The 23753-nt window shown below is 41.9% G+C and overlaps 2 protein-coding genes and 1 long non-coding RNA gene across 5 annotated transcripts; 2 read left to right on the forward strand and 1 right to left on the reverse strand.

Annotated features, from left to right (window-relative positions):
- Positions 1–813: 813 nt before the first annotated feature.
- Positions 814–12691, forward strand: LOC107314720 (embryonic protein UVS.2-like). The gene is made up of 11 exons (XM_015864245.3): positions 814–1331; positions 1484–1508; positions 2098–2235; positions 3540–3657; positions 3824–4002; positions 6616–6697; positions 7300–7427; positions 9015–9130; positions 9535–9760; positions 10862–10980; positions 11533–12691. Exons 1-11 carry the CDS (start codon positions 1263–1265, stop codon positions 11761–11763), a joined length of 1431 nt encoding a protein of 476 aa, XP_015719731.2. The 5' UTR covers positions 814–1262; the 3' UTR covers positions 11764–12691.
- LOC146760718 (uncharacterized) lies at positions 9179–15391 on the reverse strand. Of its 2 annotated transcripts, XR_014947137.1 has the most exons (4): positions 15196–15310; positions 14902–14971; positions 12400–12564; positions 9179–10018 (listed from the first exon to the last, which is right to left on the reverse strand). It is a non-coding gene; the product is annotated as an uncharacterized LOC146760718 (long non-coding RNA). The 2 variants fall into 2 exon arrangements; XR_014947136.1 differs by lacking the exons at positions 12400–12564; positions 14902–14971 and having other exon boundaries at positions 15196–15391.
- Positions 15313–23656, forward strand: ZFYVE19 (zinc finger FYVE-type containing 19). 2 transcript variants are annotated; one of them, XM_085550267.1, is made up of 11 exons: positions 15313–15443; positions 15571–16583; positions 16691–16744; positions 17274–17434; positions 18346–18491; positions 19027–19141; positions 19708–19917; positions 20395–20474; positions 20899–21009; positions 22049–22191; positions 23130–23656. In XM_085550267.1, the coding sequence occupies exons 5-11, from the start codon at positions 18432–18434 to the stop codon at positions 23194–23196; spliced, it is 786 nt and encodes a 261-aa protein (XP_085406393.1). In that variant the 5' UTR covers positions 15313–15443; positions 15571–16583; positions 16691–16744; positions 17274–17434; positions 18346–18431; the 3' UTR covers positions 23197–23656. The 2 variants fall into 2 exon arrangements, with proteins under 2 accessions (XP_085406393.1, XP_015719940.2); XM_015864454.3 differs by having other exon boundaries at positions 15571–15692.
- Positions 23657–23753: the final 97 nt, after the last annotated feature.

The raw sequence follows: 23753 nt of genomic DNA on the forward strand, positions 1-23753 counted from the left end.
TAGCAGAGTGCTCCTGTGATTCCCCCTGCCTCTTTTGTACCTGGTTCCTCAGTAGACATTGAGGTTGCTCAGAACTGTACAGGAGGGCCTCTGGTTAGCAGCATAACTAACTAATGAGGACTTCTGAATTTCATCCTATTATCCACCAAGGGCAAAAAGAATCCTTTATACTTGTTATGGGAGTATAACCTACAAGAAAATGATAACTAAATGAATTCTGGATGTCACAGAAACGTACAATGCTTTAGAAAGTTTAGGGGTTAGCTATCAGTGTGGTTAAATGAAAGTATTCATAGCAAAACTTCAATGCCAGTTAAAACCTTTGTAGTGAAATACTTAGAAGGTTCTCTCCACCAGTTTCTGCTGTGAACCCTATAGATTTCTAGAAAATGCCTGCAAAAACAAAATTCATACATATATCTTGTTTGCTTCCTAATGTTCTGAATGTCCTTAGGCATTTCTCTATCTCTGGATATTTGCACAGACACTGAAACTTGGAGCAGGCCTGTGACTGTTCTCACATGGCCTCAGTGCAAGCATCTCCATTGTGCAGCTTGCTCTTATGTTGTGGGTTTTCTAGGATTCAGTGCAGTGCATCTCTTTGGGCTTGTTTCTGTTCATGGACATCAAATGAAGAAAGGCATCCCAGAGATGGGAAGCCAAAAGTCAGGGAGCTCATGGTTTTATAAATGATACAGTCGCCCCCAGTGATGATGTAATATTGCATAATAGGGTGACAGGGGGGAGGCAGAGGGAAACAATGGTCAGCTTCTATTTCCAACACATTTCCATTGCTCTGGGCCAGCAGTATCCAGCTGAGGGCTGGGCTCTGCAGAGTAGGGTGGCTCCTGGCAGTGTGCAAAGCTGTTTCTAGGACAGGTGGTCAGTACAGATGGATCAAAGAGTTCTTTGACATTGAGTTTTGCTGTAAACAGACTACTACCAGATATCCTGTCCCTGGGTCAGCAGTGAGGGAATTTGCAGCAGTTCATGGGCTCTTAAAGATGAGTCACTTCAAGGTTGCTGGATTTTCTTTCCTATTGCTCCACTTCCTCTGTTTTCTCTGAAGATAAATAAGAAATAAGAGCCTGACAATTCTCTTGAGGTCCTGCAGCTTGTTTATTTTGTGAAACTACTACTAGTTATCTAATTCTGTTGCACTTGTTAACGGCAGCTTTCCCATAAAGCTTGTCCCAAGTAAGCTAGCCACGGCTTTGAGAGCTGAGCTGCAGAGCAGAGAAGATCATCTCAGAAACTTGAAGATGAAGTGCTTTCTTCTGCCAACTCAATTTGCATTTCTCTATAGCTTTGTTCTAAGTAAACCTGTCCAGGTGTGTTGCTGCTCTGAGATGCTGAGACTTCATATTGCTGTTGCTGTGTTGCTCTGACTCTTAAAATTATTTATAAACTGCCATAATTCTACATAATAGAATTTTTCCACTGTTGAGCTAAGTGTGCATAAAAATATATACTTTTTTTCCAGATAGCTACAAGAAACAGTGACTTAGGTGAGTCTGACTGCAACTATTCTATAAATAACTGCGAATTTCGGGTGGGGGGTTGCTTCTCAATACTACCATATTTGGTACATTTTTCTTCTTGTAAATGTTTAGTACATCCACGGAAGAAAATCCATGAAATTCAGATGTGTTTTAAAGTTACATTCAGTTTGATTATGGTTTGATTATTTATGCTGTTGCAATAAAAGAAACTAAGAACTACTACTGAGTAATTATTTTGAATGTTCTTTTCCACATTTGCCCTCAACAAATGAGTATATGTTTGACTTTGATTTCTTCCCTGTGTGATGTGAGTCAATTCCATCTCTGCTGTACCCCAAACTATTATATGTTTTTGACATCATAACCAGTAGCTACAGCTTGTGATAAATATATGGCAAGGAAAAGCAAGCCTGACCAGTCTTCGCATACTATGTATACTAGATTCACTCAAACTGAATTCACTTATCTTTTGTCACGTTGTTTGGAAACAATTTCCAAAGGTACAAAAGTTTGGTTAGTCTATCACTCTCATCTCCATTTTGTACTTCTCTTTGACCTCTCAGTGCCTTGAATGTTCATTTTCTTCATCTGCCAGACAGTGAAATAGCTGTGCATGAAGGAGACATTCTCCTGAGAAGAGGACAACGCAGTGCAATCAATTGTGAGAGCTGTTTATGGCCCAAGTCACAGGATGGACTAGTCAAAGTTCCAGTTAGCATCTCGTCTGATTTCTGTAAGTGTATACAAATGGACACTGTTAGGCTAGCATTGATTCTTTAGTCCTCATTCTTGCATTTTATGGTATTGTGCCATGCATCAGATGGACTCTGAGTCCAAATGAGAGCTTATCAGCGTGTCTCTTCTGCTAATCTCTTGGCCCTACGGCACTTTGGCTAAGACTCCAAATATTCTAGGCATAAACACTAAAATGTGTTAAATCAAGCAGTACTTGTTATATAAATACCAGTTAATTAATTTTAATTGCAAATAACAGTTCATTTCTGCTAGCTACTATGCACTTTGATATTTAGCAAGTAAAGAAGAAAAAAATACATAATTTATCCACACTAGGAAAGTATTTGTCATAATTACCACTAGAAGCAATTTTTTTTTAGACACTGACTTTCTTGCAAATATGTCATAAATAGATTCGTCCAGTGGAAAAGGCTGCAGGGCCTTCATCTGGAGAGCTTTGTTCCGGAAGGCATCTTATGAGCTGTGTAGGTCTTCCATCTCTCCCTTATTTTGGCTTCCCTGATGTCAGGCTTTCCTGGAGACTCTTCCTGAAATACCTTAAAGGGAAGCTGAAACTGAAGCAAAATGCAGCCTGGACCCAATTCCCATTCCTGAGAAAAGGAAATCTTTGTGCCTTTGTGTCTTAATTGCTTCTCTGCCCATGTGTTTTAGAATGTATCTAATTGTCATGGTTAGGTAGGGGTTATTCTCTCTGCCTTGCTCTCTCCAAACTTTAAAGATGAGGAAATTGATATGAAAGATAACTGTAGATGACTCATAATTGAGGAAGCCAAAATAGGCTAAAATGTTCAGGAGCAGATAAACACTCCAATCTATATTTGGTACCTGAACAGAAACACTGAGTTTCTGAGCTTCCTAACACTGGATGTCTCAAATGGTTTCAAGGGGTGTGTGGCAGACATTCATCACCTCTGATAAACAAGCTGGTTTTTTTTCTGAACTTAATTAGGGTCAGATGGTTTATTTGGGATATTTTAATCCAATTATTTATACCTCAAACTGTTTAATTTTTTATGTTCTGCCTAAATGGAGGAAACAATGCCAGTCTTTTGCTTTTCATCAGCTACCTCCTGCAGAATGCATATGGACTAGCTGTAATTATTCCATATTCCTTCAAAATCTGATCAACTTGATCTCTGAAGGCTCTGTGCCTTTCTTCATTACACTTGCAGGATAAATAGGTAAAGAGTGCTGTAGAGATCTACAGAAACATATTCTGTGGTTGAAACTTACGTTTGAATAGCTAAGCGAGTAAAACTTCTGGCCCCTTTCTCATCTTAGCGTTGGCAGAGAGGTCTTGGATTGCTGATGCTCTACAAGAGGTCTCCACATTGACCTGTGTCAAGTTTGTAAATCGCACTACAGAAACTGACTATGTGTATGTGGAACGTGGACAGAGGTAAGCTCCCTGTCTCCTGCGCCTGTAAGTATACAAAATGTCTTTCGGTTTCTTTTCTATTTTGGTCTGGCTGCATATCTGGAGGCCCAGTGTGGTGTATTCAGTATATGTATTTTTTTGTATTTGCTGAATGCAACCATTTTTGTTATCCGTTGGTTTTTCTTAGCTGCTGGTCTTACTTTGGAAAAATTGGAGGTCGTCAAGCAGTAGGCCTGGTGAAAAATGGCTGCATGGATAAAGGAGCAATTCAGCATGAAATGAACCATGCGCTGGGTTTCATCCATGAACAGGCACGAAGTGATCGGGACAAGTTTGTCAAAATTATGTGGGAACACATTATGGCAGGTAAGCCCCCTCAGTGTTAAAAGAAAACAAATGTTGTGAGATGTAGGTGAATATTTCTTCTGAGAACAGCAGTGCACATAATCATCATCATTAACACCTGGCTGAATAGCCACAGAGGCGCATGCACTGTGGTGGGATTTCTTGTCCAATGTGAGTTTGGTACTCTGCAGCAAGTGCAGCCAAAAAGTAGTTCTAAATTCTTGTTGTGATTGCCATTCTGAGCCCAGATGTGACTTCTACTCACAAGACCGAGATCATAAGAATCATGAAATGCTGCAAAAAGAAAAGGAATCATTTGCTTTCTGAGGTGGGCAGCACAAGCAGCAAGCAGTTACCATCACTTGAACTGAGGTCACATTAGGAAAACACTTCTGGAAACAAAGTTGGTAAAGCAGTGGAATATATCGTCCAGTTAGATCATGATGTTTTATTAACAGGATTTCTTAAAGGATATTCCTGAACTACTTTTTAGTAGTGCTCTCTCTGATGCTCTTATGCTCTTTGTCTATGGTCTGAGCTGACCAGGGGAAGTGGAAGGAAGACTAGACTATGCAACAAGGGGTGGAGGGGTGGGGGGTGGTGGTGGGAAGGCAAAGACGTTCAGGGGAAATGAACTGAAAAGATATCTATGTTTATGAATGCTGTTAGTGTGCATCATCTGTTTATAGAAAAACAACAAAACAATGTGGCTAATAGGGCTGATGGTGGAGATCCTCATGACTTCAGTGGTACACAAATAGAGCTCAAGACATTCTGTAGGCTCCCAGTTTTTCCACATAATCTGCTTTTCCCTTGCCAGGACTGCATAACTATGGATGTTTGGGGTTTGTTTTTACCCCCCTCAGTTAACCTTGGAAGCTATCCAAATCCTTTGTTTTGACAGTATAGCCTGATTGTTTACTGTCCACTACTTGAATCTCTACTTGTTTTTCCTAAAATTCTTGGGAACAAAACTGTACTCAGAGCTTCCTTTTCACTCTTCTGAGTCACTGCACTTAGATTCTGGAAGGTTTTTATTTTATTTTTTTAGTGGAGACAGTGGCTTAAGTCCCCACGCCTAGGTAGCTTTCAGCTCTCCATCATGTTACAAGGTAGCAGTTCGCTGACAATGCCCTTGTCCAGCCAGGCTACTGTAACTCCTCTATTAAAGACAGGAGTTCAATGCAGTATCTACATGCCAAACAGTAGCCACATGCTGCAACATTTCACTGCCTTTGAAATGCTCTCTTCTCAGTTTGTTAACTCAAAAGAAGCTGCGAAGTTACTGACAATTCTTTAAGTCAGTACAGGAGATAAGAGGAACTGAGATAAAAAGGTAATGAGCAGGGAAAGCCAATGCTAATGAGAACCAGTTTGAGCTTTCACGCAGTTTTTTGAGCTACAAAAATCTCCAAAATAATGTTCATTCCCATACCTTGCATAATTTAGAAGTTTCTCTTTGCATTTCTTAGCCCTCACTGGGACCAACACAGATGGATATTACGGGAAGAGACTGGCTCTGATTGCAAGTTTGCCAGCCAAGTTGAGTGAACTCAAGAGTCAGATAGTCAGGAGAATCTTCTGATAAGTTTCCAGCATTGAACTCTTGTCCAGATGGCTTGTTGTTTACAACCCCCTGGTTACAATAACAGAGGTACAGATAATAAACTAAGGAGTGCTCAGTGGTCAGGATGTTAGCCTCAGGGCAATGCTGACTGCATTCAGCTCTGCTCTGACACTGCTCACCTCTAATGGACAAGAGGATCAGGATGCAATTCAAAAGCCCTCTAGGCAATGGAGAGAAATAGGTGCATTCATATTAAAATGGAATGGAACTCCCTCCAGCTGTGCCTCAGAGAACGCACGCTATTGGTCACCAGCCCCTTATCAAAATGATTCTTTATTACAGGAGTTTAAGATTAAACAGATGAAGTGGGGAGGTGCTCAGCAGCTGTGCTGAGGGAAAAATTATCAGCAGTTGTATTTGGACAGATTGTTTCTGATTGGTTTTATAGGGTGTCCATTCTTCAAGTAAGTTATATCATTTGACTGTAGCCATTGCTGACGGATTTGATCAAAGCCAGAATATAGCTGATAACTTTGGTGTGAGTAACAGATAAACCTAGTATCTTTCTCATGAGGTCTTATACCCCTGTATTAGCAGTTCATCGCAGATGCACAGTGGAAAGGCTCAGGAAGAAGCTTGGTGAGTCAGTCATATACACTTCAAACTTGTTGATCTAGATAGCCAGACAGCTTTCTCTGTGAAGGTGTGAACACAGCTCTTGGAACATAAGCTGGATGCTTCTAATGTCTATTATAATGTACTGAAATGTATTTATCTCTCCACCTCCATTTACAAATATATCTTCTTGAAGAATGGAAGTAGAATCATGGACTACATTGAAACATTTTCTTGTTTTCCTCAGTTTATATTCTAAAACCTACTAGGTTCAGTGGGAAAAAGCTCCCATGGATCTCCCAAAACAACCAAAACTTTCTGATGTTCAAGTGTGCAAGGACTTCATGATTTGTACACCAATTTATTTTTATTAGGATTATGACAGTGTCAATAGCAGGCAGTGTCTGATAGCAATAATACTTCTCTAAATGAAAAGTTGCTCTGCCTTACAGGAGAACAAGGAAACTTTGGAAAAGTGAACTCCAAAAATCTGGGCCTTCCTTATGACTACTCTTCTGTGATGCACTACGGAGCGTGAGTTTTCCAATGTGTGCTTTCATAGGATCTATTCGGATCTAGGGAGAAAAAATCATTCTGTGCAGGGAATGGTTCTTTTTGCTGTTAGCTTACAATTGAGTTAATGGCTGTAATAAGAGTGAGTATGCTTTGTCAGCAGTATGCTTGGAAAACAGAATTGATATTGATGCAAGGAAAAAAACATAGGATGATGCTTTCTGTCACTATACTCCTCATGTCTCTTACTAGAGGCCTTAGATGTGGGTGTGTTCCAAAGACTGAGTCACTGAGCTAAAACAGTTTGGTAGTCCATGCTGGGCAGTTACTAGTTACTACTGCATTCATTTTAGACAACACTATTTGGGTGCAGAGAGAAGGTGGATTTTTTTTTTAACATCATTAAAATGTACTCTGTCTCGTGAAAAGTATTTATCCAGGACTATTACCATCATTCTAGTTCATAACATACAAGCTTACATCATGTACCATCTCCTTCATTTATGTTAGCATGAATCGACTTCTAAACAATACAGTGAAATAAAAATTATGAGGCACACAAGTATGATTAAGTTCATACTTAATAGAAATGATTTAGAAATATGACTTCCTTATTTCTACAGGTATGATTTCTCCAGCACTCCTGGGAAACCAACTATTGTACCAGTTCCTAACCCTTTGGTGCCCATTGGGCAGAGAGATGGGCTAAGTAACTTGGATGTAGCTAAAATCAACAAGCTCTACAAGTGCAGTAAGTGCAGTAAGATAGCCAGCTTGATTTTTATTGCAACCATTGCCAGTCATCCCCAGAGGAACTCAGCCCACCACCCATCTCTCCCCAGCTCTACAAGAGGGTTGCTATGTATGTGGATCAGAACTGTCCCTGTGCCAAGCTGCAGTCTTCTCGGGAAGGACACTTTGCTTTCAGTAGTATGCTGTCATTGAGTAATGCTGACCTATTCCCTGCCCTCTGACATAAGCAAAATCCACTAGAAATCATGGAAGTGCTTCTGTGAGTTCCTTATTTTAGGAAAGCTCTGAAGGCTGGAAAGCATATGAGCAATCCACAGCCACGATTAGAGTGTTCATTCCGCAGTAGTGCCAGTGGGTTTCCAATTTCTTTCACTTAAAAAATGACTGTGGGGCTGTAAGTATGGGTATCACTTAGGCTTGGAACATCTTTGGGAGGAATTCCCTTAGCTTTTTGTTCAGTTATCTAACTCCTTGCCCACATCAACTTCTTACTCATTGCTGTGGTATCTGAAGTCTAGAAATACTTAACATTCTTCCAAAGCAAGAACTCTTCAGCTGAGAGGCACAAAAGAGTGTAAGTAAGACACCAGACTTGCTCCTGCCATGTGCAGTTTTTGTGCTGACTCCCAGTGCATAGGCTAATTGATCTATAAAGTATTTGACTTTTCAGATACGTTACTCAATTAGTTTCCACAGGAAGAGTAAGAAACACGACTACAGTTAGTGCCAAATTCTGCTTTGAATTGTGTGAGTAATTAAGTTAAAGAGTCATCAGTAACTAAAAAGAATCAGCATTTCTTCACTTGTGTATGTAGGTACAGAGGAACCTACCAGCAATGACTTTTCAGTTGAACTGCAAATAAGACATGTTTTCAATTTAATTGCACCTGTCACAGTCCCAAAGATAACTACAAAAAGTATTTAACAGTGTTCTTGGGCTGGGTGTTGAATCACTCTCCAATAGCACTGTTGTGTAATTATCTAATTAGATTTGTACACCAAAAACACAGACTTGACACAGACCCCTTCAGACAATAAAAAGGACAAAAGGTCCAGTTCTCTTGGCGAAAGCAAGGAGTGAGAGAAAAACTAACATACATGAGATCAGACACTGTATACCAATCCCCACCTTAATAACCTGACTTCAGTGCTGTGTTAATTTTTCCTCAGGGCCTATCCCATTCTTTGACAGAATGCTTTTAAGTTTTACTCTGCATGCATCTAAGAATGCGCATACATTTGCTGATGGGAATTTATGTACTAATGTCACTGGAACTGCTATTGATCAAGGTTAAGCAAGTTAATGAAAGATCCAGATCTTTTTCAGTAAACTGAAATAAGTGGGTGAAGTCCTACTGTTTAAAAATAATCAAATTAGTAGATATAGTAGCAAGTACACTTATAAGTAGATCTAATTTGGTAATGGTTTTGAATAGTTTTTATACCAGGGAACATCAACACAAGTGTAGGCATATTTTTTTTTACAAGCTTGACTGATCATAATGGTTGGAGAGAATTGTCTGGAATTGCAGAAAGATTTGTGTAGTTCTCATTCTCTTCAGCACTGTTTGGTTCTTCCCTTCAGATTGCTGTAGCTCTGTATTGCCAAAAACCAAAGGCTCATTCTCCTCTGTCAATTACCCATCCCCATACCCGAACAATAGCAACTGCCTGTGGTTGATCCGCATCCGTCGGAATAAGGTAATTTTTAATAGAAAGTCTGAACAACAGCATCAGGACTACACCCCATTGTTTTATCTTTATGACATTTATTCTGTTATATGGTGAATAAGAAGAAAGTCTCAATAGTTTTCATAACGCTTCTGATAATATCATAAAACATTACTATATAACTACTTTATCCAGTTAAGATCATGTGGTTTTTTTATTAAGGATAAGCAGTAATGAAACATCAGTTATTGGGCACAGCAGCAGCAATGCCAGTTGGAATTCTATACTCCTCTTATACAGGCAGTAAAATTGCAGTCACATACGGATAGTAACATGAATAAAAATTCTTAACTCACTTCATAACACTTAGGTAATTTGAATCTTTCTCTCTGTATGTAGCAATAAATCCAACATGTGTTTTCTTGTTTCTCAAGGTATTCCTGCAGTTTGAGGCTTTTGATCTCCAAACCTCCTCAGACTGTTCATCCGACTATGTGAAAGTTTACAGTGGAAACAGCAAGAACTCTCCTGTCTTGCTGGACAAATACTGTGGGCAAGGGCCGCTGCCTTCCATCGTCGCTTCGGGATCAACAATGCTGGTAGAGTTTGCAAGTGATGAGACTGTTACAGCCACAGGATTCAAAGCCTCCTATAGCAGGGGTATGAACACTCCTTGAAAGAGCTTGGAGTACAGTATTGTAGTTGCGTGGAGGAACTGCACATTTTTGAATGCATAATCCAGGGCAGGTTTATCTGTTCATCTCTGCACCTCCATAGGCATTACTAACATGGTAGGATGAGCAGTGATGATGCTGAAGGTTAGCAGTAGGCAAAACAGGAGGTTGCACGGGTTTCACACTAGTAATTCTGTGTAACCATTAACATTCTTCTCAGAGCCTCTGCTGGGCGTCTTCACATCTTTAAAAGAATTCATGTAAATAAGAACAATGTAATGACTGTGACTAACATGAGCAGTGCAAGCAAAGAACAAAAAGACTGCAAAATGCCGAGAGAAATCATGCCAAAGAGAAGCAAACCCAAGATCTGGTTCTTATGTTATCAAGGGTTTTAGGGCACTTTAGGCAACAGGAGAGAATAACCTTGGGTAACTTATACTTTGTGAATTCAACACCTCTGTTCTGCTGCATGAAACTCGGTGCTTATTGCATTTACTTATCGAAAGTCTGTTTCACAAGCATACAGAATGCTTTGTGGACTGCTGCAGAAAATTCTGTTGTGCTGCAAGATGCTTTCAATCCGAAGGCAGTGAACAAATAAGTGGTTATTGTCTTATTTCAGCTTAAACTGCAAACTTTTAAAAATGTGAGTTGAAGACATCTTAAAAATATATCACTGTTTTACTCTTCCTGTATTGGGCTTGATGGAGTAATTTCTAGATGGCATTAGATTTATCTCAGTAATGCAATCTCTAATACTTAATCTAATTCTTGTCTGAAAGTGCTGTATGGTATTTCCATAAGAATGCTACGTTATTGTGGTAACACATATGGCAAATATAGCTTTAGATTCATCTGTTCCCTGTCCTCCAAAGGTGTTTTTCTTTTTAGCAGCAAAGTTTTCAGTTCCTTTAGTACGGCTGCTGATAAAAATGCTAAGCAGTGAAAATCCACTGCTGAAATATTTTCTTTGTAGCACATCCTTTCCTGGCTTGAAGAAAGAATACAGAAGAGTACAAGCAAGCTTCTTTCTACTGTCAAAATACTTGTTAATAAACCTTTCTCTGTTTTTTCTACTACTCAGTGAATTGTGGAGGTACTTTCACAGACCCCAGTGGAGTCATCACCTCTCCAAACTACCCCAATAAATACCCCAAAAACCGGGCATGCTTCTGGGTCATCAGCTCTCCAGTAGGATACAAGGTAAAGGACTGATTCTTTCACTGGTTGCAGTGATGTTCCCTAATGGAATCAATTTTTCTTTGCCTTGTAAAATAACAGCTGTAACGGCATTCTCAGAGTGAAAATCTGAACGCATAAATTCAGTTTAAGACCTTATGCTGGCTCTTGGTATTTGAGGTGATCATCAAGGGAAAATCTTAACACACGTATGTGAAACTTTTATGAGTTCAGCTTGTACTTTGTAGGCTTTGCTCATAATAATCCCTAGGTAAGAGCTCCCATTAGAAAACTGAAATACTGCACAGGTGTTGTTTGCTATTTCTTGAGAAAGACATTTAAAGCATACAAAATAGATCTTGATCTCTTGCTTCTCCTTTCAGACCAAATGCTTATGAACTACGCAAACAATCTACTAATGATTTGTATTATAACATAGGGTCAGGATGTGGGACGAATACAGAATTTACACAGGGCTTGTACATAAAGGCTTTAAACAATAAGTACTTTCTAAATACAAAGGCTAACAGAAATGGATATAATCCAGAAACTGTAATTTCATTGTGTTTCCTTCAGGTATCTCTTAAAATGTTATTCTTTGAGCTGGAGGATAGTGACAGATGCACCTATGACTATTTGCTCATACATGACGGAAGCCGACCTACGTCACCAGCAGCTGGCCCTTATTGTGGGACAATGAAGGTTTCAGACTTCACTTCCACTGCAAACTTTGTGCTGGTTGAATTTCACAGTGACACAGTTTGGGAGTTGCCTGGATTCAAGCTGAGCTATACATTTCATAGGTAACACTATACAGATGGGAACTGGAAAATGCAGAATGAAAGTATGAGAACAACTAGCCACTGCTTCTGAGGCTCTAAGCTTTTTGTTACAGTAATCCCATTGCTGGTGTTTCTCGGTCAGATACAGTGGAAAAACAACTTTTTTTGTTTTTTTTTTTTTTTTTTGTTTTTTTTTGTTTTGTAAGAGACTTCTGTTACCTGTAGCATTAGAAACCACCCATGAAAGTTCTGGAGTATTGCAATGGAGCAACTTGTATTCTGGGGCCTGTATTCTGACAATACTACTATGTAACCATAATCTGCATTCCAGTATTCATATAGAAAAACCTTCAGACACATTCGTTTGTGCTTTGAAGCCACGCTTGCTTATACAGTAGGTACAAGCACAGTGGTTAGCCTGGAAATGACAACTTCACACTGAAAATACATGTTAACATTCCTGTGCAGCACTTCAACTCAACTAATTGCATTACTTGCATAAGCAGAAACAGAGCAGGGAGCAGACTTGACTGAAGAAACTTAAGAATGGCAGGAACCAGCAGTGAGAGAGAAGGAATGGAGGGAAGTATATATTGCTGCCACTTTGTACAAGTAAGCTATGGCCTGTGTCAGGTATTGAAATCTTTCTCTGGGATATTACCATGTTTGGTTTTCGTTTGTTGCTTGTTTGTTTTCTTCAAAATGAGGCCTGAAAACATAATGGAAAGCCCTCTGGATAGAAATAGAGCCAATAACTTTAGAGAACATTATGTTAGGTGTGTGAAGTATCTTGACTTCAGAGTGGCATCTCCTCCCTCTCATAAGTCTGAAGAAGAGGAAAAAAAAAATCACTATTCTGGACATTAACATTCTGTTAATTCTTGATGTACCAAGTTAAAGTAAAATGCCACTGCAAAGCTCGAATACAATAAAATGTAATAAATTTTCTTGCAGCAACTGTATCCTTGTGAAGAACAGCACATAGAAAATGTCAGTTTGACTTCCCAGTGCCAGGAAGGCAACTAAGAAAATCTTGAATTATGCAGATTTTTCTTTTTTAATGATCTGTAATGCTTTGCTTTTTAAGCACTGGATAATTTTTACCCTCAGAAGAACATCTGATGAGCTGTGGGCATAAAGGTCTAGAGCCTGGCTGCACTGTGGAAGGAAACTGTATGTAAAGCAGACAACAAATACTTGTAGTTCTTATGAGCTGATCTGGCTATGCAAACTATTGAGGAAATCAAGCGAGGAGGAGACACTTGGGTGTCTGTGGCATAAGCCTGGGACAGTACCTGTGTGGTATTATCTCTTTATCTTACTAATAAAATGCTTTCTTCAGTTTGTGTATCTGCATGGAGAAATGCTGACATAGTAGAATATGGTCTATTCTCCTTTTTCAGTGTGGCAGGTAATTTGGATGCAGTACCTGAGGGCTACACCTGTACTGTAGCCAGAAGGTGCACTAGTCTGCTGAAAACTGGTGCTGTTTTTAACAAGCTGCAGCAGGCAAAACCCATCAAACGTGGCTCTGGGTGCCTAAGTACTTTGGGTCTCATTCAGGATGCAAACTCCATGATCTTCCAAAGTTTTTGTAAGTATAATCCCATTCATGGAGGGTAATAACTGTTGATCTCAAAGGGCTAATGAGAGCTGGAGGAACCCAACCTCGGAGACAGTAACGTTTTGTATGACATGTATGTATGTCAAATGTCAAATGTATGTCTTCCAGTTCAGCACGGCTCATAGCCTGCTGGATTTATGTTCTCCATACAGAACTGGAATACAGATTGTGTGTGTTTGTGGAAGAGGGGAAAAGGCTGTTCTGAGACCCTAAACTTCAGACTGTATAAATGCTAATTCTTCTCTCTGGGTCTGACTTCCAAGGAGGAAAAAAGTAATAACTGCCAGTGCAAACTTGAATGGGTCCCTAGTTTAAATATGCAGTGCTGACAGCTTTGATGGTAACCTAAGTACTACTTCAGATTTTCTTTTCATGGCCAGATGTGGGGCTCTACTATCAGGCTTCCTAGGTTCAGTGTTTTAACATTCACAAATTCAAAAGAGAAACACGAACAACACATGAAACAGTAATTTACTGCATACAGGAATTCTAGTCTTGCAACTAGTCCCTGGGAATATAGTATTAAATAGGAAGCTTAGATGTGGGAATGTGGCATGACCAGGGTGCTTTATTTGTAAGCAAGCCCTTCTTGCAGGCAAGTCATAAGCCCTAAGGGGCAGAAAGCCTGTCTATAAAAATTCCACTCTCATTTGTTTTGAAAGCACAAATTCAACAGTACTGATGTAGGCTGCATTTAGGAATGCATTTTCTGAAATACATTATTCATAAGTTCTCTCTTTCATAGGAAGGGCTTTTCTTTTTGAAGTCTAACATTTCCACCTTTCATCAGTCATGTTAGGGGTCTTTGTTAACTGCTTTCCTTAATGAACGTGCAGGTTTGCTGGAGATTCCACTTGTGTTCCAGACTATATCCCACTCCCTTCTGCAGATATCAAAAGCTTCAATGTTTCTCCAGCTGTGTTTTGAATTCCTGCTTTCAGACTTCAGTTAAATTTGTTATTTTGCTACAAATTTGCAGCCCACCAAACAGGGAAACGCAACATCTAGAACGTTCTTATACTAACCACTGTTCATTTTCACCTGCCATTAGCTGTGAATATTAAATGGAGGATTCAAACAATTCAGACACCTGCTATGAGCTTAGGTACGCTCAATTGCATAGCAGAAGAGGATGTGCATCTAATAGACAATTATCAGCCCACAGTGGGCATTGCCCATGTATAATAATGAGGTAGAGGCCTGCTATTAACATTCAGTTTCTGAGATACATGAATTACTATTCACCAGACAACAGACACCAGGGACACCATGGTCACAGGTTTAGGATTCAAATGTGAGCACTGATTTTGAGAGGCTCTAATCAGAGTTCATCACATACTATATACAGCCTGGAAAACCAATATGTAAGGATTTAATCTTAAAAATCAGAGTAACAGCAGTAATGATTACACATGTATAAGTGTATTCCTGTGTATGTACAAGCAGCTGTTACACAACAGGTCTGTGCTCAAACAGCCATTTCCACGAGCTTGTGGAAATGAGATGAGGAGTGTTTGTGTCCAGGATTCCCAACCTTACCTGCCTTGGGACTGTCAGGGTTCCTATCTGGGAGGTGAGTCAGGGCCTTTGAGCAACATGCTCTCTTAATCTGTAAAACCAGGACAGAGATTTGCCAGTCACTTCTATGAGACGAAAGCAGCCTGAAATCAAGCACTACAGAAACACACCCCAAAAATCTACCACTCCTAGGTTTGTTTTTGTTGTTAAAGTGTATTTCCCTGACATAAGTTGAGGCTACAGCACCAAGAAAACAAGAGTAAGGCAGAAAATAAGGGCAAGTTTGGCACGCTGATAGTACAGCTGGTTCCTCACCTGGACAAAAACTGAAACTCAGGTTCCAGATCCAGTTTGGTGACGGTTCGCTGCTTCTGTCACAGCGCCCGTGTTTCAAACGACGCTCCCCGTACCCGCTCCCGTCGGGCCGCGCGCAGAAGCGGAGGGGCGGGGTGGTGCCTGCCGGCTGAACGCGGCGCTGCGGAGCGTGGTATGGCGGTGTTGGGAGGGCCATGGAGGGCCGCTGCTACGGGTGTGCCTGCAAGTTCAGCCTCTTCAAGAAGGAGGCAAGTCCGGCCGAGGGGTCGGCGGGGCCGGGCTGGGCCGTCGGTGCGTCCCGTCGCTGTAGCCCGGTGCGGGTCGCGCCGCGCTCCGCCGCTCGGGAGCTGATCCGCCCGCTTCGTGTCCCCGCAGTGCGGCTGCAGGAGCTGCGGGCGCTCCTTCTGCTCGGCCTGCCTGAGCTGCAGCGCCACGGTGCCCCGCTGCGGGAGCGCTCCGCAGAAGGTGTGCAAGCAGTGCCACGGGAAGATCACCGGGTAAGTGCCACGCTGCCCTGCTTCCTGCCTTTGGTTTTTCCTCCCAGTGTTCGTGGGTAGACCGTGATGGCCCGGCTAGGAGAGGCCAGAATAAGCCCCGCTATATTTTTGCCGTTTGAAAGGGTGATCTTTCAGATGCATGGTAGTTTGGTGGCCTCTTCCTTCCCTTGTTTGTTTAATATCGGTACTATGGATTTAGAGCAGGAGGAATTTTTCCCTGCGTGGATAGCAGGTAGATAGTGTGTGTTGGCTGTGGTTTTGTAGGCTGCGTGAGTTGGTGTTCTGCACTCACCCAGCTTCCACAGTTGAACCCTTAGAAATGGTTGAACCCTTGAAAATAGTCCAGTGAAGGTGTTGCCCTTGTTTGACTTTGCCTGTCCTTAGCACAGTGCAGGTAACTGTGCCTTCTAAGAATGAATAAAGTGTGCTAACTACCTTATGTAAGCATAGGTCAGCAGCTTGACACAAACACAGAGAGGCAGAAAACAGTTACACAGGATTGACTGATGTTCAAGTGCCCTAGAAGATGTCGTCACGATACTGGTGATTACATAATTATTTCTGTAACGTTTTATTTAGCTTCTGCATTATATAATTCTGTGTTTGTTGCTCCTTTCAGGGAGCTGTACTGTACGGAAGCTAATTACCTTGGGAGTCCTACCTAACTGCGCTCTCTGCTTGCTGAACTGGGGCGTGCAGGCTCTGGGAGGCCAAGAGTCTTTCAGCTCCTCCTGGTGTCCAGAGTAAATGAAACAAATTTTGTCCAAATGCAAAACAACAAGAACATAGGACTAGAAATGAAGTCACCTCCTGTCCAAAGCGGCTGTATCATCTTAGTCACTTTCATAAGCTGATCACTATATTAATGGGGTCATGAAAGGACTGTACCAGGTGATCTATACACACATATTCTGATTCCTCTTGGGTTGAGAGAATAGATGATTGAAGCATTGCTGGAGCCTTGAGTTCAGAGATAATGATGTTTTTGTATATTTCAGACAAGAATCTCAAAGCAGTTCAGCAAAATGGTCACCACCAGAAAACTACAAAAAGTGAGTTACACTTACTGATCAGCCACCTGTTTCCGCTGTAGGGTAACCTTTCAGACCTTCAGCTCTTAACCCCTCTGTCCTCATAGAGACCAGCAAAAGAAGGAGGTTGTGATGTGAATGTTTGCTTGTTCAGTATTATTAAAGGATGGGCTTTTTGCTTTGTGGGTTTTTTGTTGGTTTTTTTTGTTGGTTGTTTTGGAGGGTGGAAGGAGACACTAATTCTGAATACGCTCACAAACAGCAGCCTGTGTTAATCTTTGACTGATTGTGGTTGGCTTGGAAATAAGTCTGCTGGTGAAATGTTCCTTGTCTCCTCAGAAATGGTGTCACGGCTGCTTCACCTGAGAGTTATGGTTTTCCTTATTCATAGCAGTGCCTCATTGTGCTGGTATGGGAGAGCCTGGTACAGGAATGAGAGGCTTCTTTTCTATGCTGATGTCCTTCAAATAGCTTGTGCTCACAGAGGATGTTTTCAAATCTCAAGATTTAAACCTCTGTTTTCAGTTGTCTTTTTCCATCCCTGTCACAGGCGCGTAGCAGCGTTTGAGGCTAAGCAAAAGCATCTGAGAGGACAACAGAAAGCAGATGCAAAACCACTCAGTCAAGATGACTCCAGATACCGAGGGCTCTCCAAAGAAGATAGAGCTATTGCAGAGAGACTGGAGAAGCTCAGGGAGGAAAGGAAACCCAGTGAGTTTTGGAGGGCACCAGAAATTCCCTGGAAGGGAACACTGCTACTTGAAAAACTATGGGAGGGAAAGGGAAGTGCTGGGCAATCAGTATCTGCCTTCTTAGGGAACTGAAGGCAGTGATGTGATCAGAGCTGCCACAGTGGCCAGGTTCTAGATTAATCTTCCACTTGGGATTTCTCTTGAAATGGCTTCACAATCCTGGGGCAGTGTCTTACCTATGAAATCACTCCCTCCTTTTTCATTGTTTGGTGGTAAAAGTCTGTGTTGGGCACAGTAGCAGCAGAATGGAAGGGGGGGGGGGGCAAATCATTTTGCAGAAATCATCCTATGTGTTGCTGTGCTGAGTCACAGCAGTACCAGTCTCTGTGGGGTTATACTGTGAATCTTGCCTCACAGAGAACAAAACCAGGCTCTTATCCCAGTCCACAGCTGTCAGATTCTGGAACAGCCTTGGAGTGACTGTTGGAAAGTAAACCTTTAAAAGGACTTGCATATGGTCTCTAAGGGGGAAAAGGCACTCCAAAGTGGTCACCTGATAATGCAGGCAAGTTTTCAGTCTGATGCCTGGGAATATGTTAAAGGGTGTGGGAGCAGTGGACTGTACTCCCTAAAGGACATGTGTTTCTCTGCCTGTCCCTAGTATCTGTAGTCAGCTGATTGCCAAATGAGGTTACACTAACACTGGTCTTAGGATTGGAAGAATAAACTCAAGAGGAGGCAGTGATTCAGGAGAAAAGGGTGGCAAAGTAATCTAGTTACTGCACGATGACTCTTCCTTTGAGTTAAGGACTGAGGGAGGTTTTTGCGCAGGTGTTTAGAGTATGATTCTGGAAAAACAAAAACAAAATAAAACCAACTTGAAGCCATTTGTTTTCAGTAACCCCTCCCTTGGATTATTCTGAATTGCAGAGTCCATCCCTTCACAGGCTGAGATCGAAGCTAGGCTGGCTGCACTGAAGGAGGACTATCATGGACCCATTCCATCTGTGCAGGAAATGGAGGACCGGTTGGCTGTCTTGCAGGGGAGGGACCCTCCTTCCAAGGCTCCCAGACCAGTAAGCTCTCCCACCTGTGTCACCAGCTCTGTATTCTAAGCTGGTACAGCATGTTGGCCTTTCTTTGTCCTTCAGCATTTTTTGCCCAGGTGTCTCCCTTCAGAAATCTCCGTTTCCTGTTTACTTTATTACTGGCCATAGCAATGGTCTCGTTCCTGAGAAATTGTTTCCTCGTGCTCCTTTTTCAGCAGTGATGCACGTGCAGCTGTTCTTGTGGGCTTTAGTGGGATGGTGACAGGTACTGTTGAGAAGGACACTTTGTTTATATACCAGGGGCAGTGGCAGAGCTGGGTTTGGGATTCATCAGCTGCTGTACATTCAGCCCCACTTTGCCTAGTTTAGGTGATTTGTTAGAGTTGTCTGCATTCGGCAACACTGAGAATGAAATCTTGAAAGGGTTGCACCAGATATCTATAAACTGAGTCTCCCACATCAGTAGATGCATTTTTTATACTGTTCCCATATATTTTTTTTTGAATTAAGTATGGCACTTTCCTCACATTTGCTTTCTCCCATTGCCCTCCTCATTCCTTAGGTACACCAACCCCCTGATACCAGAAGTCTGTCTCAGCAAACAGATGACCTGTTAACTCAGCTGGCTGAGGAAGTTTCCATTGATGAGCATTATAGTCCGGGAGTCCAACCTCAAGGTATCTATTTTGGCTTCTGAAGATCTGTTTCTGTCTCTTAATGTGTGTGCTATAGTGAGAAAGGAACATGTGTTGCTCTGCCTAACTTACACACTGGGCACCTAAATCACCTGCCCTTATGTCCCCCTTGTGACGCGCGGATTGGCAAAGGACAGTCACCCAATAAATATTGGTTCTCATTGTCTTTGCCAGGGAAATAGTTCCATTTTGTTATTTTCTTTGGGTTGTATTACTCAGCTTGTTCTGCCCTGTTTCTGTAAGCTGACACTTACCCAGAGAGAAGCTGTTGCTATTCTTAATGTGTCTGTACTCTCTTGGAAAACATCAGAAATCTGGGATACCATTGTCTTCCCAGCTGCAGTGTTTTCTCTGTAATCTCCCTGTAAAATGCAGATTGACTCGCTTTCTTCTCTTCACATAAAGTGCAGATCCTGTTGTGACATGCCTTCTCTTATTTATAAATGGAAAGTATCAAGGTTCTCACATGCAATTGCTTTAGTGGTGTTGGCTGTACTCAAGGAACACTGCAGCTGAGTCAGCAGCGTGTTCTCTGTGTCTCTTTTCAGCTGTTAGTGGCCGAAACTTGAATGACCTGAGTAGGGAAAGTGAAGATTGTGTTTCCCATGCAAATCTGGACCCAAAACAGCTAGAGGAAGAAAAAAATAGACTTCTGGCAGAGGCTGCTGCTGAGCTGCGAGAAGAAAACACTAGGCAGGAAAAAATCTTAGAGGTTGCTAAGAGACTGGCAGTACTCAGAGGACAAGACCCTGAGGAAGGTGGGTATCAGTGAAGAGTACAGTCCCGAAAGAGAGACCAGGTTCCTGTGTCAGAATAATTTCTCTTCTGAGAGACCTTTACCTATTTAATTCCTCTGTTCTGCAAGAAGCAGGCTGGGATTTTGTTATCTGTGAAGTTGTAGAGGTTTGTTCATTATGAAGTCAGCAGGAAAGGTTTTAGCTAAGACTAAGGCTGGAACTGTAAGCACAGGCTTTTATCTTTCCCTCTTCTTTGAGACTGTTCTAGCATGCTCTGAGGTGTTTTTTAAAAGCAAAGCTCTCTTTTTATCTTTCCCTTCCAACTTCAAAAACATATGGTAATGTGCTTTTTGAAACACTCCCCCTCTAAAATGATGTGTCTCTGCCAGAGCCAGAATGCCTAAACCAGCTCTCACTAGAAAAGATTGTCTCTGGAACGTAAGTGACCACAAAGTATGAGGCAGATACGGGTCACAATCTCTTGTCTCATTCCTGCAGTTACACTGGAAACTTACAAGTTCCCTGACAGCGATGAGGAATTGGATGAGGAGGAAGCCATTCAGAGAGTGCTGAAACAGGTCAGAAGTGGCAGCTGTGGCCTTGTTTTCCTTACTTTCCTTTCAGTTATTCCCAGTGTTTTTGTTACTAATGAGCATGTTTCTGTTCCTGGGCAGTCTCATTCCTTCCTTCTCCTAGTGCTTTTCCAATACTAGTTCCTGTGCAGCCATTCAGCTACAGGAGGAGCATTTGCTGATAGATGCACTGCAAAGAGTAGTGCATTAGCTGAGGTCTAGCCCTTGCTGTTGCACTGTCTGTTCAGAGTGCAGACAGAACAGACTCACGTTTGTCTGGATAATACTACATGGATGTGTTCAGACCAATCATCTCCAGTTACTGCATGGGTGGGGAGGGGAGGGAAAGGAGAAGAGAGGAAGGTTTGTTTAGAACAAGGCTCCCAAATGTATTCAAAACAAGAGTGTTCTTGCTTTTTGTTATTGTCAGCTTACAGAGGAAGCAGCCTTAGATGAAGCATGTGGATTCAACATTCTTCCAGATCAGACCACTCAGCCAGGATTCTCGCAGCAGAACCTACATAAAAAAACAAAGCAAGGGGTAAGTGAGCTGGTCAGGGGCTCTTGGAATGATATACTCTAAGGTCCAAGGAGAGTGCAGCTCTGCGAGAAAAGTTTGATGTACCCCATGGTCAGTTTTGAGAGGGGGAAAAGACTACCTAGCTTCTCCAGAGCACACAAGCTGAGAATTAGTGGCATCTGCAAATCCTGAGCGCAGCTGTGAGTCATCTTTTACTTCTGAAAAGAATTGCTGTCTGGAATCCTTTCAGGCTGATTTTCTGCTGAATGAGAAAGTGTCCTCTAAATCTAGAAAAGTCAACCAGAACTGACCTAGCAAGGTGAATATTACAGAATTTTTAACTTGCCAATAAAATTAGGTCAAGAAAACCATGGTCTAGTACCAGGGCCTGAACCAGGGTAAGTGGGATGGTTGCCACTGCTTTCAGCATGTGCAAAACAGAATCTCTAGATAGTAATCAATTGGCTGGGTTCTCTTAAAACGTCAGAGGAAGGTACTGGTAACAAGATACTCTACGTTCAGAGTGGATACCAGCCCATTATGGAAATGTGTACACCTTCTCTAATGTATATTATGAGAATTAAGTGGACATGTGAGTCACAGACACCTGACTGACCTGTCCCCGGTGCAGTAAATTATTTAATTGTAAGCATTATTGAAAACAGCCATCTCATAGGTATGCCACGTTGCACTTTTGGGATCACAGAATTGCAGAGGTTCCTTTGCAGTAGGAATAGTCCATTACTTGGTGTTGCTGTGGTGCCTGTTAGAAGATCTGGGCTTCAGCCTTTAGCACAGTGCAGGCAATGCTGATGTATGTTGCTCTAGATACTGAATGAGGGTGTTTTCCTTCTAAGCAATACAGATTCATGGGCAAATGCTAGTGGTATCTTGGGTATTTATTTAACCACCTACATACGTGCATATGGAGCCTATCCTTTGACTTTCTTGCAATGCCTGAAAACCCTTGAACTATTTGACATTCTGCTGCATTACAATGGAAGTCCTGTATAGTATCTGCTGTGGTTTCAATTGTGTCTTTGTTTTCTTTGTGAATTAGAGCCAGACTCCAACTGCCATAGCTCTTGCTGAGGCAGATGACAGTGATGAACATGAGTTACCCTGGTGCTGCATCTGCAACGATGATGCCACTTTGCGATGCCATGGCTGCAGTGGGGACCTCTACTGCCAACGCTGTTTTCGGTAAGTCTTCCAGCTCCTCTTGTCTGAGGGATAGGCCATAGGTAAGTTTAGCTGCTTTTGTTTGTTCTTCCTCTTGGGCAGAAGAACAGAAAGTAGGTGGGGAGATATGAGGAACACAGGTCTGAGCTGAACGGTAGTATTGAATGGGAATACTTTTTATGATCAGCGATTACCCCAGGCTTCAGGCACTAAACTGGCCGTGGACAGGAACGTTCTGTCTGTACTGCTTTAGTGCATGTTTGGGCGCTTTGTTTCGACTGTTATCTGGAACAATTGATGTGTGTGGAATAAGGGAGACTATTGTTCAGCACCTCCTATGGTTGTTTGTTTTGTTTTTTTTTTCTATTGACTCTGATGGATAATCTGGGCTAGATTCGACCAGAAATGGAGATGAGATAGAAAAGCTTCAGGAAATTATACTTAGCTTGAGACCATGAAGTCTTAAACTGTATTAAAAATGTCAGGTATACGGTTTCCGTGTGGGAGATGTAAGCTTCTGTCTTAACACTGACTACTTTGTAGCAAGACAATGATGGCTGCCAATACACTGACAGCCACAGCAGTTATTTTTCAAGGTCCTATGGAGCAGGCTGTAGTTTTAGCTGCTGTCATCAAAGTTGCTAATGTGCCTGCAAATCACAGATGTGGTGCTGAAGATGAGTCTCTGGTTACATGAAGCCCTCAGAGAGGGGGGCTGAAGTTTGTTGCTGTGCCCCCCATTTCAGCAGTCAGAGATGAACAGAGCTTTTCATAAAGCATGTCACAGGTTTCTGTTACAAACAAGTCTCTTGAGTAACCAATCCACATATTTGCTGGTGTGGTCTTGTCAATTAGCCCTTGGAATGGGCTTCTTCTAGAGACTGCTCTTGAACAGTGGCTAAGTGCAAGTTTCCTGCCTGCATATTTACACTTGACTGCTGTTTGTTTTTGCTCCTCAGGGAAGGCCATGATGAGTTTGACATGAAGGACCACCGTACCTCTCGGTATCGTCTTCCTTGCAAGTAGTGGTGATCAGAGTCATTGCTGGCAGAAAAGGAGATGAACTCCTCCCATCTGGCCCACTCTCTCTTCTGGTCTCCAAGTGGATTTTCAGCCAAAATGGGGTGATGTTTTGAACAGTAAAAGGATGTGCTATTAGCTAAGAGTGGCTTGGAGGGCATGTGTCTTGGTCCTCAGAAACACAACCAGAGAAGTGCTGGGCTTGTCACCGATGCTTGGGATAAATGAGGTTTTGATGTGAGCTGGTGGGTCTGAGTCTACAGATAGAGACAGTAAGGCGTCATGAATAATAGTGAAGATGTATGCTTAAGGCAGTGTTGGCTGGTTGTTAAGTAACCTCCTGCTTTTGCTAACAGCTTACGCATTGGTTCACAAGTCAGCAGAGCACTTTGCACTAAGAAATTGTCTATGTCATGGTCACATGTGTGATGAAAACTTCCGAAATGTAATAAAACTATTTACAGCAGACTGTGGTTGAAATCTCTTCTGGAAATTCCTGATAGCCCTTTATAAAGGGTCATTCTCTTGCAATGGTATCTCAGTTGTGCTGCCAGGTGGATCAG

The sequence above is a fragment of the Coturnix japonica genome, chromosome 5 (assembly GCF_054131305.1).
Source record: "Coturnix japonica strain WE chromosome 5, WE-NBRP24, whole genome shotgun sequence".
Lineage (NCBI taxonomy): Eukaryota > Metazoa > Chordata > Aves > Galliformes > Phasianidae > Coturnix > Coturnix japonica.